General features: G+C 46.3%; 1 protein-coding gene across 1 annotated transcript in view; it reads right to left on the bottom strand.

Annotated features, from left to right (window-relative positions):
- Positions 1–1,696: 1,696 nt before the first annotated feature.
- Positions 1,697–15,633, bottom strand: part of ANXA5 (annexin A5) — a 36,305-nt gene continuing 22,368 nt past the window's right edge. The window contains exons 9-13 of the mRNA XM_066384544.1: positions 8,360–8,453; positions 6,875–6,970; positions 3,930–3,988; positions 3,598–3,720; positions 1,697–2,200 (exon numbers count right to left, since the gene is read on the bottom strand). Of these exons, the coding sequence (XP_066240641.1) occupies positions 2,138–2,200; positions 3,598–3,720; positions 3,930–3,988; positions 6,875–6,970; positions 8,360–8,453 (435 nt within the window). The 3' untranslated portion in view covers positions 1,697–2,137. The remainder of the gene's footprint in view (positions 2,201–3,597; positions 3,721–3,929; positions 3,989–6,874; positions 6,971–8,359; positions 8,454–15,633) is intronic.

Consider the following 15,633-nt stretch of genomic DNA (forward strand, 5'->3'; position numbering starts at 1 on the left):
AAGAATACAATAACTGAAATTAAAAAAAAAAAATACAAGAGAGGAGTTCAACAGCAGACTAGGTGAAGCAGAATGAACAGTATCAGTGAACTCAAAGGCAGGATGGTGGGACTCAGCACAGCAAAAAGAAGAAGGAAAAGGAGTAGAGAGAGTTTAAAGGACTTACGGGACAATATCAAGCAGACCAACATTTACATGAAGGAGCGGAAAAGTTATTTGAAGACTACCCTAACCTGGAAAAGAAACAGACATCCAGGTCCAGGAAGCCCAGAGAGTTCCAAATAAGATGAACCCAAAGGGACCCACACCAAGAGACATTGTGATTGAAGTGTCAGAAGTGAAAGACACACAAAGAGAATCTTGAGAGTAGCAAGGGAACCCCCTTGCTTGTTACAAACAAGGGAGCCCCCATGTGACCAGGAGGATTTTTCAGCAGGAAGTTTGCAGGCCAGAGGAAGTGGCAAGATACATTCAAAGTACTGGGGGGGAAAAACTGTCAACCAATCATGTTCTACCCAGCACACTGTCCTTCAGAATGGAAGGAGAGAGAAAGAGTTTTCCAGACAAGGAAAGCCTAAGGAGCTCATCACCACGAAACCTAACTTAACAAGAAATGTTAAAGAAACTTTGTTAAGCTGAAAAAGAAAACACTAATTAGTAACAAGAAAACATATCAAAGTTTAAATCTCACTGGAAAAGTAAACAGAGAGTAAAGGTAGTAGATTAGCAAAACTCAGCAATCCCACTTCTGGGTGTTCATTTGAAGAAATCCGAAACACAGATTTGAGAAGACAGATGTACCCTTCTGTTCCCTGCAGCACTGTTGACAATAGCCAAGATATGGAAACAACCCAAGTGGCCCACTCACAGACCACTGGCTAAGAAGACATGGTACGTATATAGAGTGGAATACTACTCAGACATAGAATGAAATCTTGCCTTTGTGACAACACAGATGGGCCTAGAAGGTATGATGCTTAGTGAACTAAGTCAGAGAAAGACAAATATCAAATGATTTCACCTGTGCATGCAATCTAAAAAACAAAATAAATGAACAAAAAGAAACAGACTGATGGATACAGAGAACAGATTGACGGTTGCCAGATGGGAGAGGGTTTGAGGGCTGTATGAAAAGGATGAAGGGATTAAGACGTACAGACTGACAGTTACAGAACAGGCACGAGATGTCAGGTACAGCACAGGGAATACAGTCAAGAACACTGTCATGACTATGGATGGTGCCAGGTGGGGACACTTATTGGGGGGATGGCCTCGTAACTTATATGCATGTCTAACCCCTATGCGGTACTCATATAATATTAATGTCAACTGTAACTGAAAAGAATTTTAAGTAAAATAAACTAAAAAGAATGTAGCAAACACAAGTTAATAATAGGAAAAAGAAGAACACTCCCCGTTCTTAGGAGAAGTTTTAAAAGTAGCTTTTCTACTAAGCAACGTAAATGTCACCCAAATGGATGCCCACAGGAACATGCAACCAATAAATCAGAAACACCCCCCCCTTAATCTCTGCTCCCACTGAAGAGGAACTTCGTAGTTTGTGGTATTATTGCATTTCTTTCTTTTCACCCAAAAAGCCAACTATACAAGTTGTCAACGGACACCATGGTTGATTGACAGCTTGAATAAAGATGCCACTATTAAATAAACTTTCTAAACACACACCCACACATAATGCTGGGGGAAAGGAATGTTTATTTTTTTTCGTTCATCTCTTGAATGCAACTATCCTAATTTTTCAGGTTGAATTTGCTAGGAAACTTGATTACTGAGGCTTTCTAGGTTGTCACAAGTTCAAGGCTAAGCTTCCAGTTAAGGTTACACGGTTATCAAGGTAACATCAAGGACGTGGTTTAAAAGGCTAACAGCAGTCTGACCTCTTAAAGGGACATGTAAGTGACATGGACTTTAGTCTTAGCAATGTAAGGACACTTCGGATCTACCACAGAGAGAAAGCGCTTGGCCAGAGGTCAGAAGGAACCTCCGCTATGTGCCTGGGCAGGTGGCTGGTCACTGGCATCTGAGCAGGAACAAGGCGGTGCAGCGAGTGTGGAGAAGGGAGGCGGTGGAGGCGGTGGCAGTGGGCATGGGGCAGGGTCCTGGGGGGGGGGGCACCTCAGTCATCTTCTCCCCCGCAGAGCAGCAGGAGGGCCTTCTTATAGTCCCCGGATGTATCGCCCTGGAACCGAAAAGTTCCCGTTACTTCTGTGACTCACAGAAGCCACGGGAAATAAAAACTAACGAACTAGCTGGCCAGAAATTGCATCTACGGGACTTTTCTCTCCCCAGGGTGCCATCGCTCTGGGACTGTCCCATCAGGAATGCCTGCCACTATCACGTCTAACTCCCCTAGCACGTCTAACTCCCCTAGCACGCCAGGGGAAGGTGCAGTTCTCCCTGAGACAGCGAGGTGGTCCTTCCCCCAGCATCACAGGGGACAGGGAAGCGTTAACAGCTACATTCAGAGTCCAGCCTCCCAGGCAAACTCTCTCCTCTGTGCCACCCGGGGGGTGGCTCAGGGGGGCAGCACTGGGGGCTGCCTGGCTGCCAGAGCTCGGCCGCAAAGGCTCTGCTTTCCCTCTGCCAGGGTCGTGTACAGACGTGTGACACAAATCAGCGCTCACTTCCAGCTGTGAGAGTGAGCGAGAACCTGAGGGTCCTCCAGCCCTGACAACCCAGACACTCCACTCCCAGGAAGTCAAGAGCCAGCTCAACTGAGAGCTGCAGAGCACACGCCCATGTTCCTTCCCTCTATTGGAGGGGGGGGGGGGGGGGGCAGCAGGAACCAGCTGGGGGGAGGGGACAAAGAAGAGGGGGTAGGAGAGAAAAGGGAGGGGGCAGGAGACAGCGGGGAGGGAGTGGAGGGAAGGGGAGGGGGGAGGAGAAAAATAGGAGGGGGTAAGAGACAGAGGGGAGAGGGGAGGAGGGAAGGAGGGGAGGAGAGGGGGGAGGGAAGAGAGGGGGAGGAGACAGAGGGGAGGGGGAAGGAGGGAAGGGAGAGGAAGGAAGGGGAGAGCAGTAATAGGGGAGGGGGAGGGGAGGGGAGGGAAGGAAAGGTTGAAAGGCCTTAAGCCAAGTTGAAGGATCAGCCACAGTGTCCCAGGGCTGTTAACAGAACAGAAACTGCACTAACCCCTAAGCTCTCCGATTACCGCTGCTTTGTATGACCTGGCTGGCTCTCCCCTGAACTGTGGACTGGAGATGAGGTGAGGTGGTGACAGACAGAGAGGAAAGGAGGACGGGTATGAAAGACAGAGGAACTTATCCAGACAGTGGGAGCTGATAAGAGAGAGAAGGAACAAATGCATTATTGTCACAGGCAAGGGGTGCGCCTGTTGACCTGTCTGTCGCCACTACTAAATAAGGCATCCGAGCTCATCGAAAGCCTCAGCCTGGCCAGACGCCAGCCCTCCCCCGGGAGTTGTCACCAGACCTCAGGAGACCTCAGGACGGCGGGCCCAGCTCTGCGTGGCATGGCTCTCTCACCCCAGTACCATCTGAAACGTGAGTACTGGTCCTCCCAGCCTGGTCTCGTCCACCGTGGGTTTCTGAACAGAACCACAAAAGTTCTAGTACCTTGATCATGGAGTAGAGCGAGGTGGCGAAGTTCTTCCTGAACTCCTTCCTGATGTTGAACAGGTCGATCTCACTCCGGGACACCACCACCCTGATGAGGGTGTGGTCGTCTGTCCCAGCGCCCTTTGGGAAAGAACAAGGGACAGGCCATTGGGACTTCGGACTCCCGAGCTGGGATGACTCGATCAAGTAGGACCCTTTGGTAGGATGGAACCCCACAGATTTTAAGGAGGAAGAGGAAACCCTAACCCATCAGCTGAAGCACGATCATGCAGAAAAAAAGGACGGCCAGAGAGGGAGACAACTCAGACAGACGCGAGGTGGGCACTTGCCTTCATGGCGTAGTACAGGGTCTCCGCGAGGTAGGCGGGGATGCTCCGGATACACTTCACTGGGGAAACAAGCAGAGCCATGTCAGACGCTGCCCCGGTGCGGAAAGGGTCAGGTCGTTAAGAGCCACAAGCCGCCTCACACTGGCGCCTTGACTCATCTGCGGGGCCGTGAGGCGCAGTGCGTGGTGAACTGAGCTGACCTCCCCAGGCATGCACTCCCACGCACGCCGTCTGCGCAGTGGGCCCGAAGCCACACCGTTCCACAGCACATTCTCGCCCTCGCCGTCTGGGTGGCTTTGGTGGTTACGTCACAGCTTTCTTCATCCCGACAAGTTACACAAACACGCTGGCGGCTGCATTCCAATGTATAAGCAAGTAACGCCAGACAGCTGCTGTCTAGTCTCTGACAAGACCTGTCTTCCTGGAACAGCAACCTAGGTGTTCTGTCCGTGTTTTTTTTTTTTTTTTCCTGTATTTTTCTGAAGCTGGAAACGGGGAGAGACAGTCAGACAGACTCCCACATGCGCCCGACCGGGATCCACCTGGCACGCCCACCAGGGGCGTCGCTCTGCCGCGACCAGAGCCACTCTAGCACCTGGGGCAGAGGCCAAGGAGCCATCCCCAGCGCCCGGGCCATCTTTGCTCCAATGGAGCCTCGGCTGCAGGAGGGGAAGAGAGAGACAGAGAGGAAGGAGGGGGTGGGGGTGGAGAAGCAAATGGGTGCTTCTCCCATGTGCCCTGGCCGGGAATCGAACCCGGGTCCCCCACACGTCAGGCCGACGCTCTACCGCTGAGCCAACCAGCCAGGGCCTCTGTCCGTGTTCTTTAACACCCACGATGCACACGCAGCGGTGTGAGACGTACCCACTTCAGCAGAAACGCCCAGGTACACAAAGGGCAGAAAAGGACACCTGCCCTAAACATGGACTGTCGGCTGTGAGGGCTGCTCAGACTTCTCGGTCTGCTAAGCTTCTATTACATGAAAAGTCCTTACTGTAGAAAAATAACAACCCTTCACTGGGGGGAGGGGTGTAAACTCCTTTTTCTGATGCTTAAAACAGACAGCCACCAATGACTAATAATGTTATAATTTTTATGTATATTCTAATCACAAAGATGTCCAAAAGACTTCTATTAAAATTCACTAACTGTGACCTGACTGGTGGTGGCGCAGTGGATAGAGCGGCAGACTGGGACACTGAGGACCCAGGTTCAAAACAAACCCCGAGGTTGCCAGCTTGAGCACAAGCTAATCCGGCTTGAGCACAGAGGGGTGCTGGTTTGAGCGTGGGATCACAGACCTGACCCCATGGTTGCTGGCTTGAGCCCAAAGGTCACTGGCTTCGTTGGAGCCCCTGGTCAAGGCCCATATGAGAAGCAATCAACAACTAAACTGACGCAACTACAAGTTGATGCTTCTCATCGCTCTCCCTTTCTCCCTCCCCCTCTCTCTTTTCCTCTCTCTCTCTCCTCTCTGGCTAAAAAAATTAAAAAAATAAAAAAGAATGCATTAACCGTGGGCCCAGATGAAAGGCTGCGGTCAGTGCTGGTTCATGCACGTCCTTAGCTTGTTCTCCAGAACACAGAGGCACAACACAGTAGCTCAGCACCAAGGACTCGGAACAAACAGCAGACAGACATTCATGGCAAACCTGGGTGAGCACTGGGACCTTTGGGCACTCACCAACTAGACCAGGGGTCCCCAAACTACGGCCCGCGGGCCGCATGCAGCCCCCTGAGGCCATTTATCCGGCCCCCGCCGCACTTCCAGAAGAGGCACCTCTTTCCTTGGTGGTCAGTGAGAGGAGCATAGTTCCCATTGAAATACTGGTCAGTTTCTTGATTTAAATTTACTTATTCTTTATTTTCAATATTGTATTTGTTCCCATTTTGTTTTTTTACTTTAAAATAAGAGATGTGCAGTGTGCATAGGGATTTGTTCATAGTTTTTTTTATAGTCCGGCCCTCCAACGGTCTGAGGGACAGTGAACTGGCCCCCTGTGTAAAAAGTTTGGGGACCCCTGAACTAGACTCTCCCTCCGCTTGGAGAGCACCCAATACTACAATAAACCACACAAGCTCAGTTCTCCAGTTTTTTCCAGATTATTCTGTATTTCACTAAAATAAAATTCCAAATTATTCACTCTGAAAACAACCTGGTCACATCTCCCAATAGATGAAACAAACTTTTCCTAAATCAGAGGCCAAGTTCTCCGTCTGCCTCAATGCTGTGAGGATGGCATTGGAAAAGATACTGAAGTTCCACATTCAACGCAGAACAATGCCCACATTTCAGGTCCCTCATGAAACAGTGATAATTCTAATGCAGCTTCAAACTGATGTTTAAACAATTCTCTTTGTACTTCCATAGGGTTAGACCAGGGGTAGTCAACTTTTTTATACCCACCGCCCACTTCTGTATCTGTTAGTAGAAAAAATTTTCTAACCACCCACCAGTTCCACAGTAATGGTGATTTATAAAGTAGGGAAGTAACTTTACTTTATAAAATTTATAAAGCAGAGTTACAGCAAGTTAAAGTATATAATAGTAATTACTTACCAAGTACTTTATGTCGGATTTTTGCTAAGATTGGCAGAATAAATCTTTATAAAACAACTTACTATAGTTAAATCTTTTTATTTATACTTTGGTTGTTCCACTACCATCCACACCACGAAAGCTGGAACACCCACTTTCCACTACCACTAGTGGGCGTTAGGGACCAGGTTGACTACCACTGGGTTAGACGAACTAACCGGATGCTCATGTATGTCCAACCCCAAAACAGGCACTGAACTGAAAATTTAGGAGGTGGGCTTTACCCAGACACCACAAGTTCTTCACCAAGATAAGAGGTGGTCATTTTCAGACACAGCTTACACTAGGTAAGAGATTTTTTGGCTCTTCGTACCGTGAATGTTATACATATTGTAAAATTACCTACCAACAGCAAGGAGTAGTTGCTCCAAATTACCGGAAGTCTCTCGGTCAATGGTCTCCTCGATTTGAAATCCCGATATAGTCATGTATTTGTCAAACACTGGAGAACAGAAAAAGGATTGGGCTAAAGAAGGATCCCTCTCCCCAGAGAGAAGGTATTTTGTGTTTGGAAGGTACTGTCCTTCCGAACACAAGTCTCCCCTTCCTCCATACTGATGGAAGCCCAAGTTTGTTCAAAGACTCAGTGTGCCAAGCCTTTGACGACTGATGATACAGGTTTTTCTCACTGATTTTCCAGCCCTCCCTTACTACTTATAGCTGACAGAGCCTAAAAAGTGGTGGGATTCAGCCGGTTCGCACCAGTTCGGCAGAACCGATACCTAATTTTTTGAGTTCAGCAAACTGGTTGTTAAAATGGCCCTTGTCATCAGGGTTCTCTCTAAGGTGGGCACCTGGGCAGCCGCCCAATGTAGAAATCACACATGTACACTCCTTACTCTTTGTTAACCGTCATCTGCACAACAGCGTATTCTAAGCACCCGTGGTCATGTTCATTCCGTCCACAGGTGAAAAAAATTGCAAGTGAGGATGCCAAACAAGAAGCAATATGGAAATATCTCAAATAACAGGGTTTTTTTTATTTTGTTAGGTATTATTTAATATTTTTTCATTAGTATTTTAAAACTCATAACATCATCTAGTTTTGTATACCACTTTTATTATTATTTAAGTATTAAATGCATAAAATAATAAACTACCTTTTGGTATATCATTTTTTTGCACTTAAATTGGTCACTACGGCAAAGAACCAGTTGTTAAATTATCTGAATCCACCACTGGACCTAAAGGTAAATCTTTGGGGAAGGGTTCTGAGAAGTCTTTCTCCTTCCTTACTAGAAATCACAGATGGGACTAGTTAACCTCTGTCTTTCCTTCTTGCTGTGAACATGGTTGACATGTTTGGAGCCACCGCAGCCATCCCATGACAATGAGGTACCAAGCACGAGAAAGTGCACTGAAGTGCTCAGGACAGTGGAGAGAAAAACAGAAAGAGCCCAAGTCCTGCCCCATCAGCCGAGGAAACCCACAGCAGTTTTTAAAGCCACCATTAGTGGGGTTTTCTGTCACTCGCCACTGAACTCATTCCTGCCCAATACCACAATTGCCAATGGATATCCAGGGCAGAGGCCTCGGTGACCATTATCTAAGGAGGAAATGCTTGTGGTGAGCCACGTCTCAGTGACTTGGGACTGAGAGTGACAACCGGGAGGCCTCCCTCTCCCTCTGATGGTGATGGGTGAACGAAGGATCTCTAGTTCCCGGAAAGCGACAAGAGCAGTGCAGAAGATCGTGAGATTCCTCGAAGTCACCAAAAAGAAGAAACACGAACACGGTCCCCGTTGGGAAGGGCCTGTGTGCGGCAGGTGAGCTGGCTCCGCCCCTGCACACTGCCCGAGCATCTGTAGCGCACATTGTATTGTCCACTCACCCCTTCGCAGATGAGACACGCTTCGCGTTCCGAAGATGGTGATGAACTTCTCTTCGTCCGTCCCCCATTTCAGCTCCCCGGCCTGGAACAACGCCTGTGAGGATGTCAACCCCAGTGAATACGCAGCTCCCTCCTCCCACTTCCAGGCTCTTGGTCACACTTGGGTTTTACTCACTGAATAGTAATCTGCCCCAATCATCCTCTGACACTTTGTGACTCTAAGGCTTCTGGCTCTGAACCTTGGTGAGCTGAGTCCGGGGCTACCTGGGAGCTCACCACGGAACTACGTCCCAGGACACACAATGTGTCAAAGCCCAGCGTGTAGCACCGGCACAGGGCGGATGTTCCCAAAGTTTCAGTGTGACTTCCTGTCTTTCAGGAGCGAGGGTGGGGTTGGCAGAAGGTTCTGGGCAGCTGCTTACAGATAGGGGAAGGAATTAACCAGCAGCTACGCAGTCTGCCGTCTGTTTGTCTTGCTCTGTGGCTGCCCAGGGACACCTGATAGAAAATAACTTTGTTGGCCCTGGCCGGTTTGCTCAGTGGTAGAGCATCGGCCTGGCATGCAGGAGTCCTGGGTTCGATTCCCGGTCAGGGCACACAGGAGAGGCACCCATCTGCTTCTCCACCCCTCCCCCTCTCCTTCCTCTCTGTCTCTCTCTTCCCCTCCCACAGCCAAGGCTCCATTGGAGCAAAGTTGACCTGGGCGCTGAGGATGGCTCTGTGGCCTCTGCCTCAGGTGCTAGAATGGCTCTGGTTGCAACAGAGCGACGCCCCAGATGGGCAGAGCATCGCCCCCTGGTGGGCGTGCCGGGTGGATCCCGGTTGGGCGCATGCGGGAGTCTGTCTGACTGCCTCCCCGTTTCTAGCTTTGGAAAAATACAAAAAAAAAAAGTAACTTTGTTTCTCTTTACAACTGGAATGTAACCAAAGCTAGCTCCAGAACTTCTCCATGTTTCTAAGAGCTCAGGAGGAATTTTCTCCCTGCCTAACACACACTTAATAGGTACTTGTTCGAGTACCACATTAACTTCCTCACATGGAAGGAACGCATGCATGCTTTCTAGTACCCAAGGCATTACTGAGAACATGGAATTATGTACAAACATCATCATTAACACTGAGTCTGCTTACTGAGATGTGAATAATTTAGTAACTCCCAGGGAAGCAATCTTTAAAACGTCCCTACTACCCTTTCTACATATTCATTTCAAGGTAAGTGTATCTGTTTAGCCAAGTGAATACAATTTGCAGAGACTGCTACTTGGAGCTGGCCCGCCTTGCCCCTCCCCCACAGACAAGTGGCAAACCAAACAGAGGGGCAGTAATCACAGCACGTGTGTGTACACGTGGCAACTGTAATCACAGTGTGTCCCAGAATGTAGACTGTGGCAGCACAGGTCCGCTTATCTTTCCAGGGACCGAAGAGAAAGGAGTTGTTACATCTTTGCACTCGATTCTGAAACTCCTCGAATGATGACAGTAAAGAGTTATCCATCCCGGCCGGGTGGGCGCGCTCTTCCAGAACTGGAAGGAGCATCCCTACAGAGGCCACGCCAGGAACTCAGGTTTCGAGCCACCTCAGTATCGTAGACCTCTCTTAAGACGGCCTTTGACATTTCATTACGCAAATAACACACATTCAACTGAAAAACTCTATAAAACACAGGAAGACATACATGAAAAAGAAAACAAAACTGCAAACAGCAACGTCGTAGAGATGTTTCTTCCATCCTCCACGCAATGATACCTGCACAGGACCCTCCAAGGAGGGGGGTGTCCCGTGCAACACCGCCCCACTGACGCACTCCTCCCTGACCGAGGGTCCTGCATGGCTAAGACTTTTCTCCCTGGTAGGGACAGCAGTGCTGCCTCCTGTACGGGAATAGCGGGTGAAAACAGCTACTTTGACTATAACCTCATCTTCCTGGAAGAACTGTGTTTGGTTTCGACGTCTATTCTAAAGCTGCTGCTCAGTGAATCGTACACAGTAATGACGATGGCGTCTTCGTGGAGGGCAAAGCCACTTCAAACCTTCGTGCTGTCCTGCCCAAACGTGAGGGTACTCTCTCCTACGTGAGGCTGCCGTATCCATGGAGCTGTCCGGAGGAGGAACCCCACCCCTCCTCCACCTGTCCCCTCACTCAGAGGGGACTTCATGGTAAGCCCAAGCCCACCGTCTGAGAACCTCTGGTTCAGTGCAAAGTTTCGGAGTCAAAAAGGACAGGAGTCCCTGTCCTTGTCCGTGAATCTGCACAAGGTACTCCATGCCCTCCTGAGCCCCAACAACCTCACTTACAGAGCGGGACTGATATTTCTGCAGGGCCATGAATGGAAATACCTTACATAACGAATGCACTGGACAGGGTCATGTGACCAACAGCAGGTGCTCAATAAACACCTTCCTCCTCCTCCTTTGAGGCCAACGTTCCCTCCAGAGAAAGCACAAGACCAGGATGTGACAGCGGAAGGGAGTGAGGTGAAGTCACTTCAACCCATTGTAAGTGTTAAAAAAATAAAGTGGGAGAGGGTTTTTAATTTTATGGTTTCTGGGTGGTAGTGTTCCTTTGCTGATGGTTCTATATCTGGTTTTGGAGCCGAGAACTCTTGCACCTAAGAGGTGACGTCACGGAAATGGCGCCGTGAGCAGCGCGTCCGACAGATCTCCCCAAAATCACAACAAATTTATCAACTAGAAACAGGAAAATTTATCTTCGGAGCATTACGGAGTTCCACACAAACTGAAAGCAAAAGGACTGTTATCACTTGAATCTGAGAGACGAGGGTGTGGAGGAAGCTACCGCAGGGACGTTCATTCAAGCCGCGAGGAAGTGCGCCTGTGGTAAGTCATCCCGCCGCCGCCGCGAGCCGCCGCGAGCAGCGCCCGGGTCGGTTGCAGAGCGAGCACCGCCCACACTCCGGAGCGGCGAGCAGCCGCTGGCGCGCGCCTGGTCTGGTTGCAGACAGAGCATTGCAGACCAAGCACCGCTAACGTTCCCAGCGGCCCGCGCACGGGGAGCGGGAGAGGCCCCAGGACAGTATTCCCTACTTGGGAGATTCTCTCCGCGGGCGGGGCACCTCACCCAGCCATTCAAGCTAACAATCAAGCGTTGGGGGAGGGGCGCGCACAGGCAGCCTGAAATACCTTCGGGAGCACAGCTGCGACCCAATTACTAAAATTAACTTAACCCGTGAAATCTGCGCACCCTCGGTTCTAATTGATAAGATCTCTCTCAGTTCACCGACCCAAGACAAGAGGCGTGATATTTTTTAGTGCCTCTCGCTAAAGGGGCGGGGGCAACTTCTGATTGATAGAGCCTCCATATTCAGGGATAAACGCTAACAAGAAGGACTTGGCAGATAATAAGATCTATACCACACTAGTCGCAAGCAGAGACTAGTGCCTCTTCTTACCAGCCAAAACAGGCTACAAAGTGGGGAAAGCCTGGGTTGAGAGGTCCAACTGAATGCTAGGCGCTGAACAGTCACCTTGACAACAATTGACTCCCACCCCCGCCTGATTACACTGGAGGCCCTGACTTCCAGAGCCCTTCCCAAAGTCTTGCACTGAGTGGGGATAGAGTGGGGATTTCCCAGCTCTTTGAGCCTCTTACTCCCCAGGCAGAAGCAGTGGCAGCCTTATAGCTGGATCACCAGGCTGCTAATTCAGGAAGGGGGGACTAGGAGAGAGAATCCAGGAAAGCAAACTCTCTCATCGTTGGACCCTGCAAACGCCAACAAGCCTTGACTACCAGCAAGACTAAAGCCAATTATATGACATTGCCATAGAATCCCATCAACTGCAAATCCCTACCTAAATGTGACACAGGGGCAGAGCCTGGGGTACAGAGTCACCGACCAGGAAGAGGGAGAGAAAAGAAAAAGGAAGAAGTTAACATCTCAAAATCAAGAAAAATCCACAGACTTTACAACTTGTTCCACTAATTTTTTTGTTGTTGTTGTTGTTTGTTTCTTCTATCTTATTGCCTTTATTTCCTCCACCTCGGTCCTTCTATTCTCTGCCCATCTTATGCTTCCCTTTTCTTGAACTACACTACCCATAAGTGTTACATTTTATTTCTCTTCTTCATCCTCACCCTCCTTTGGGGTTATACTCCAGGACACTTAACTCTCACTCTCTCCTCTTTTGTTTTTTTTTTGTTGTTTTATTTTGTTTTTTGCTTTATCTTGTTTTTTTCTCTTCCTTTTTTATTTCTTCCTTCGTTTTTCTCTTTTCCTTATTCTTTCCTTTCTATTCGTTTTTTCTTTTCTCGTTTTACTTTCCTCCCATTTAATCCTCAATCACGAACAAATTAGTTAATTTGGGACTCAAGGTTTTTTTTTGGCTTTATTTTTCTTTTTCGCTTTTGTTTTTGTTTTTTTCTTGTTAGTTTATTTTTGTGGCATTTTGGGTCCTCCCAACCCAAGGTCTCCATTGTATTTGGTCTTCGCTCCACTTAATACAACAGATTTTTACTTATTATTTTTATTTTTTTCTTCTTTATTATTCCTTTTTTTGTCCTTTTTTCTGGTTCCCTCTTATCCCTCTCATTATATCTCTTAGTTGACCATCACCCGCAGGCAGATCAACTTATGCTTGTCTAAGATTTTCTTCCCTTTTTTTTTTTTTTTTGCATTTAGTAGGTCCCTACTCCCCTTTTTTTTTTGCCCCTTGAACTCTTCACCGCAAACCAGGCCCTCCATTATAGGCACGATATTTCCCTGAGGAGGGGAGAGGAGGGAAGGAGAAGAAAGAAAAAAAAAGGAGGAAATAATAAATTATTACTGCTTTTTTTTTGTGGGGTGTTTTACCCTTTGGTTTTTTTTTTTTGGTTTTTTTTTTTTTGTTTTTTTTTTACTTTTTACTCTTTATTAGTTCTAATTAGTGCTATCAACAAGACCACCCTCAGATGCCAATAAGAAAGAGGAAATCGAATATTATGGATACAAAAGAAAGAGAGGTAACACAAATAGATGTGGAAAAATCTATGGAGAAAAGACTTAACATATTGGAAGCCTTGGAGCTAAATGACAGAGAATTTAAAATAGAAATCTTAAAAATACTCAGAGATATACAAGAAAACACAGAAAGGCAATATAGGGAGATCAGAAAACAACTCAATGAACACAAAGAATATATTACCAAGGAAATTGAAACTATAAAAACAAATCAAACAGAAATGAAAAACTCAATTCACGAGCTGAAAAACGAGGTAACAAGCTTAGCTAGCAGAACAACCCAGATTGAAGATAGGATTAGTGAAATAGAAGACAAACAACTTGAGGCACAACAGAGAGAAGAAGAAAGAGACTCAAAAATAATAAAAAACGAGAAAGCCCTACAGGAATTATCTGACTCCATCAGAAAGAATAACATAAGAATAATAGGTATATCAGAGGGAGAAGAGAAAGAAAATGGAATGGAGAATATACTCAAACAAATAATAGACGAGAACTTCCCAAGCCTGTGGAAAGAACTAAAGCCTCAAATTCAAGAAGCAAACAGAACACCGAGTTTTCTTAACCCCAACAAACCCACTCCAAGGCACATCATAATAAAGATGACACAAACCAATGACAAAGAAAAAATTCTCAAGGCAGCCAGGGAAAAGAAGAGTACAACATATAAAGGAAGGCCTATTAGATTATCATCAGATTTCTCAGCAGAAACTCTACAAGCTAGAAGAGAGTGGACCCCAATATTTAAAGCCCTGAAAGAGAGGAACTTTCAGCCAAGAATACTATACCCATCAAAGCTATCCTTCAAGTATGAAGGAGATATAAAAACATTCACAAATACAGAAAAGATGAGAGAATTTATCAACAGAAAGCCCCCACTCCAGGAAATACTAAAGGGGGTTTTCCAACCAGATTCAAAGAACAAAAGAAAACAACACCACAAGTAACAGCTCCACCAAGAACACAATAAAACCAAACTTAAACTGTGACAACAAAGGAAAAAAAAGGGGGGGAGAGAATGGAGATTAACAGTAGCAAAGGACGATGAAGTGCAGAAATACTTATAAGATAGGGTACTGCAATGAATATGGTAGGTACCCTTTTCATTACTTAATGGTAACCACCCTAGAAAAAACCACCACAAAAACACATGACTTAAAAAAGGTAGCAACAGAGGAAAGAAGTATGGAACACAAACAAACAGAAACAAATGATAGAAAAACAAAAGAGAAGAATCAAACTAGATACAAAACTAACAGAAAGCAATTTATAAAATGGCAGTAGGGAACCCACAAGTGTCAATAATTACACTAAATGTAAATGGATTAAACTTACCAATAAAAAGACACAGAGTAGCAGAATGGATTAAAAAAGAAAATCCAACTATATGCTGCCTACAAGAAACACACCTAAGCAACAAGGATAAAAACAAATTCAAAGTGAAAGGCTGGAAAACAATACTCCAAGCAAACAACACCCAAAAAAAAGCAGGTGTAGCAATACTCATATCTGATAATGCTGACTACAACACAGAAAAAGTACTCAGAGACAAAAATGGTCACTTCATAATGATTAAGGGGACACTGAATCAAGAAGACATAACAATCCTTAATATATATGCACCAAACCAAGGAGCACCAAAATATATAAGACAGCTACTTATTGACCTTAAAACAAAAACTAACAAAAATACAATCATACTTGGAGACCTCAATACTCCGCTGACGGCTCTAGATCGGTCATCCAAACAGAGAATCAATAAAGATATAGTGGCCTTAAACGAAATACTAGAACACCTGGATATGATAGACATCTACAGGACACTTCATCCCAAAGCGACAGAGTATACATTTTTCTCTAGTGTACATGGAACATTCTCAAGAATTGACCATATGTTGGGCCACAAAGACAATATCAGCAAATTTAGAAAAATTGAAATTGTACCAAGCATATTTTCTGATCATAAAGCCTTGAAACTAGAATTCAACTGCAAAAAAGAGGGGGAAAAACCCACAAAAATGTGGAAACTAAACAACATACTTCTAAAAAATGAATGGGTCAAAGAAGAAATAAGCGCAGAGATCAAAAGATACATACAGACAAATGAAAATGAAAATACGACATATCAGAATCTCTGGGATGCAGCAAAAGCAGTAATAAGAGGAAAGTTCATATCACTTCAGGCCTATATGAACAAACAAGAGAGAGCCGAAGTAAACCACTTAACTTCACACCTTAAGGAACTAGAAAAAGAAGAACAAAGACAACCCAAAACCAGCCGAAGAAAGGAGATAATAAAAATCAGAGCAGAAATAAAT

The sequence above is a fragment of the Saccopteryx leptura genome, chromosome 1, assembly GCF_036850995.1.
Source record: "Saccopteryx leptura isolate mSacLep1 chromosome 1, mSacLep1_pri_phased_curated, whole genome shotgun sequence".
NCBI classification, from domain to species: Eukaryota; Metazoa; Chordata; class Mammalia; order Chiroptera; family Emballonuridae; genus Saccopteryx; species Saccopteryx leptura.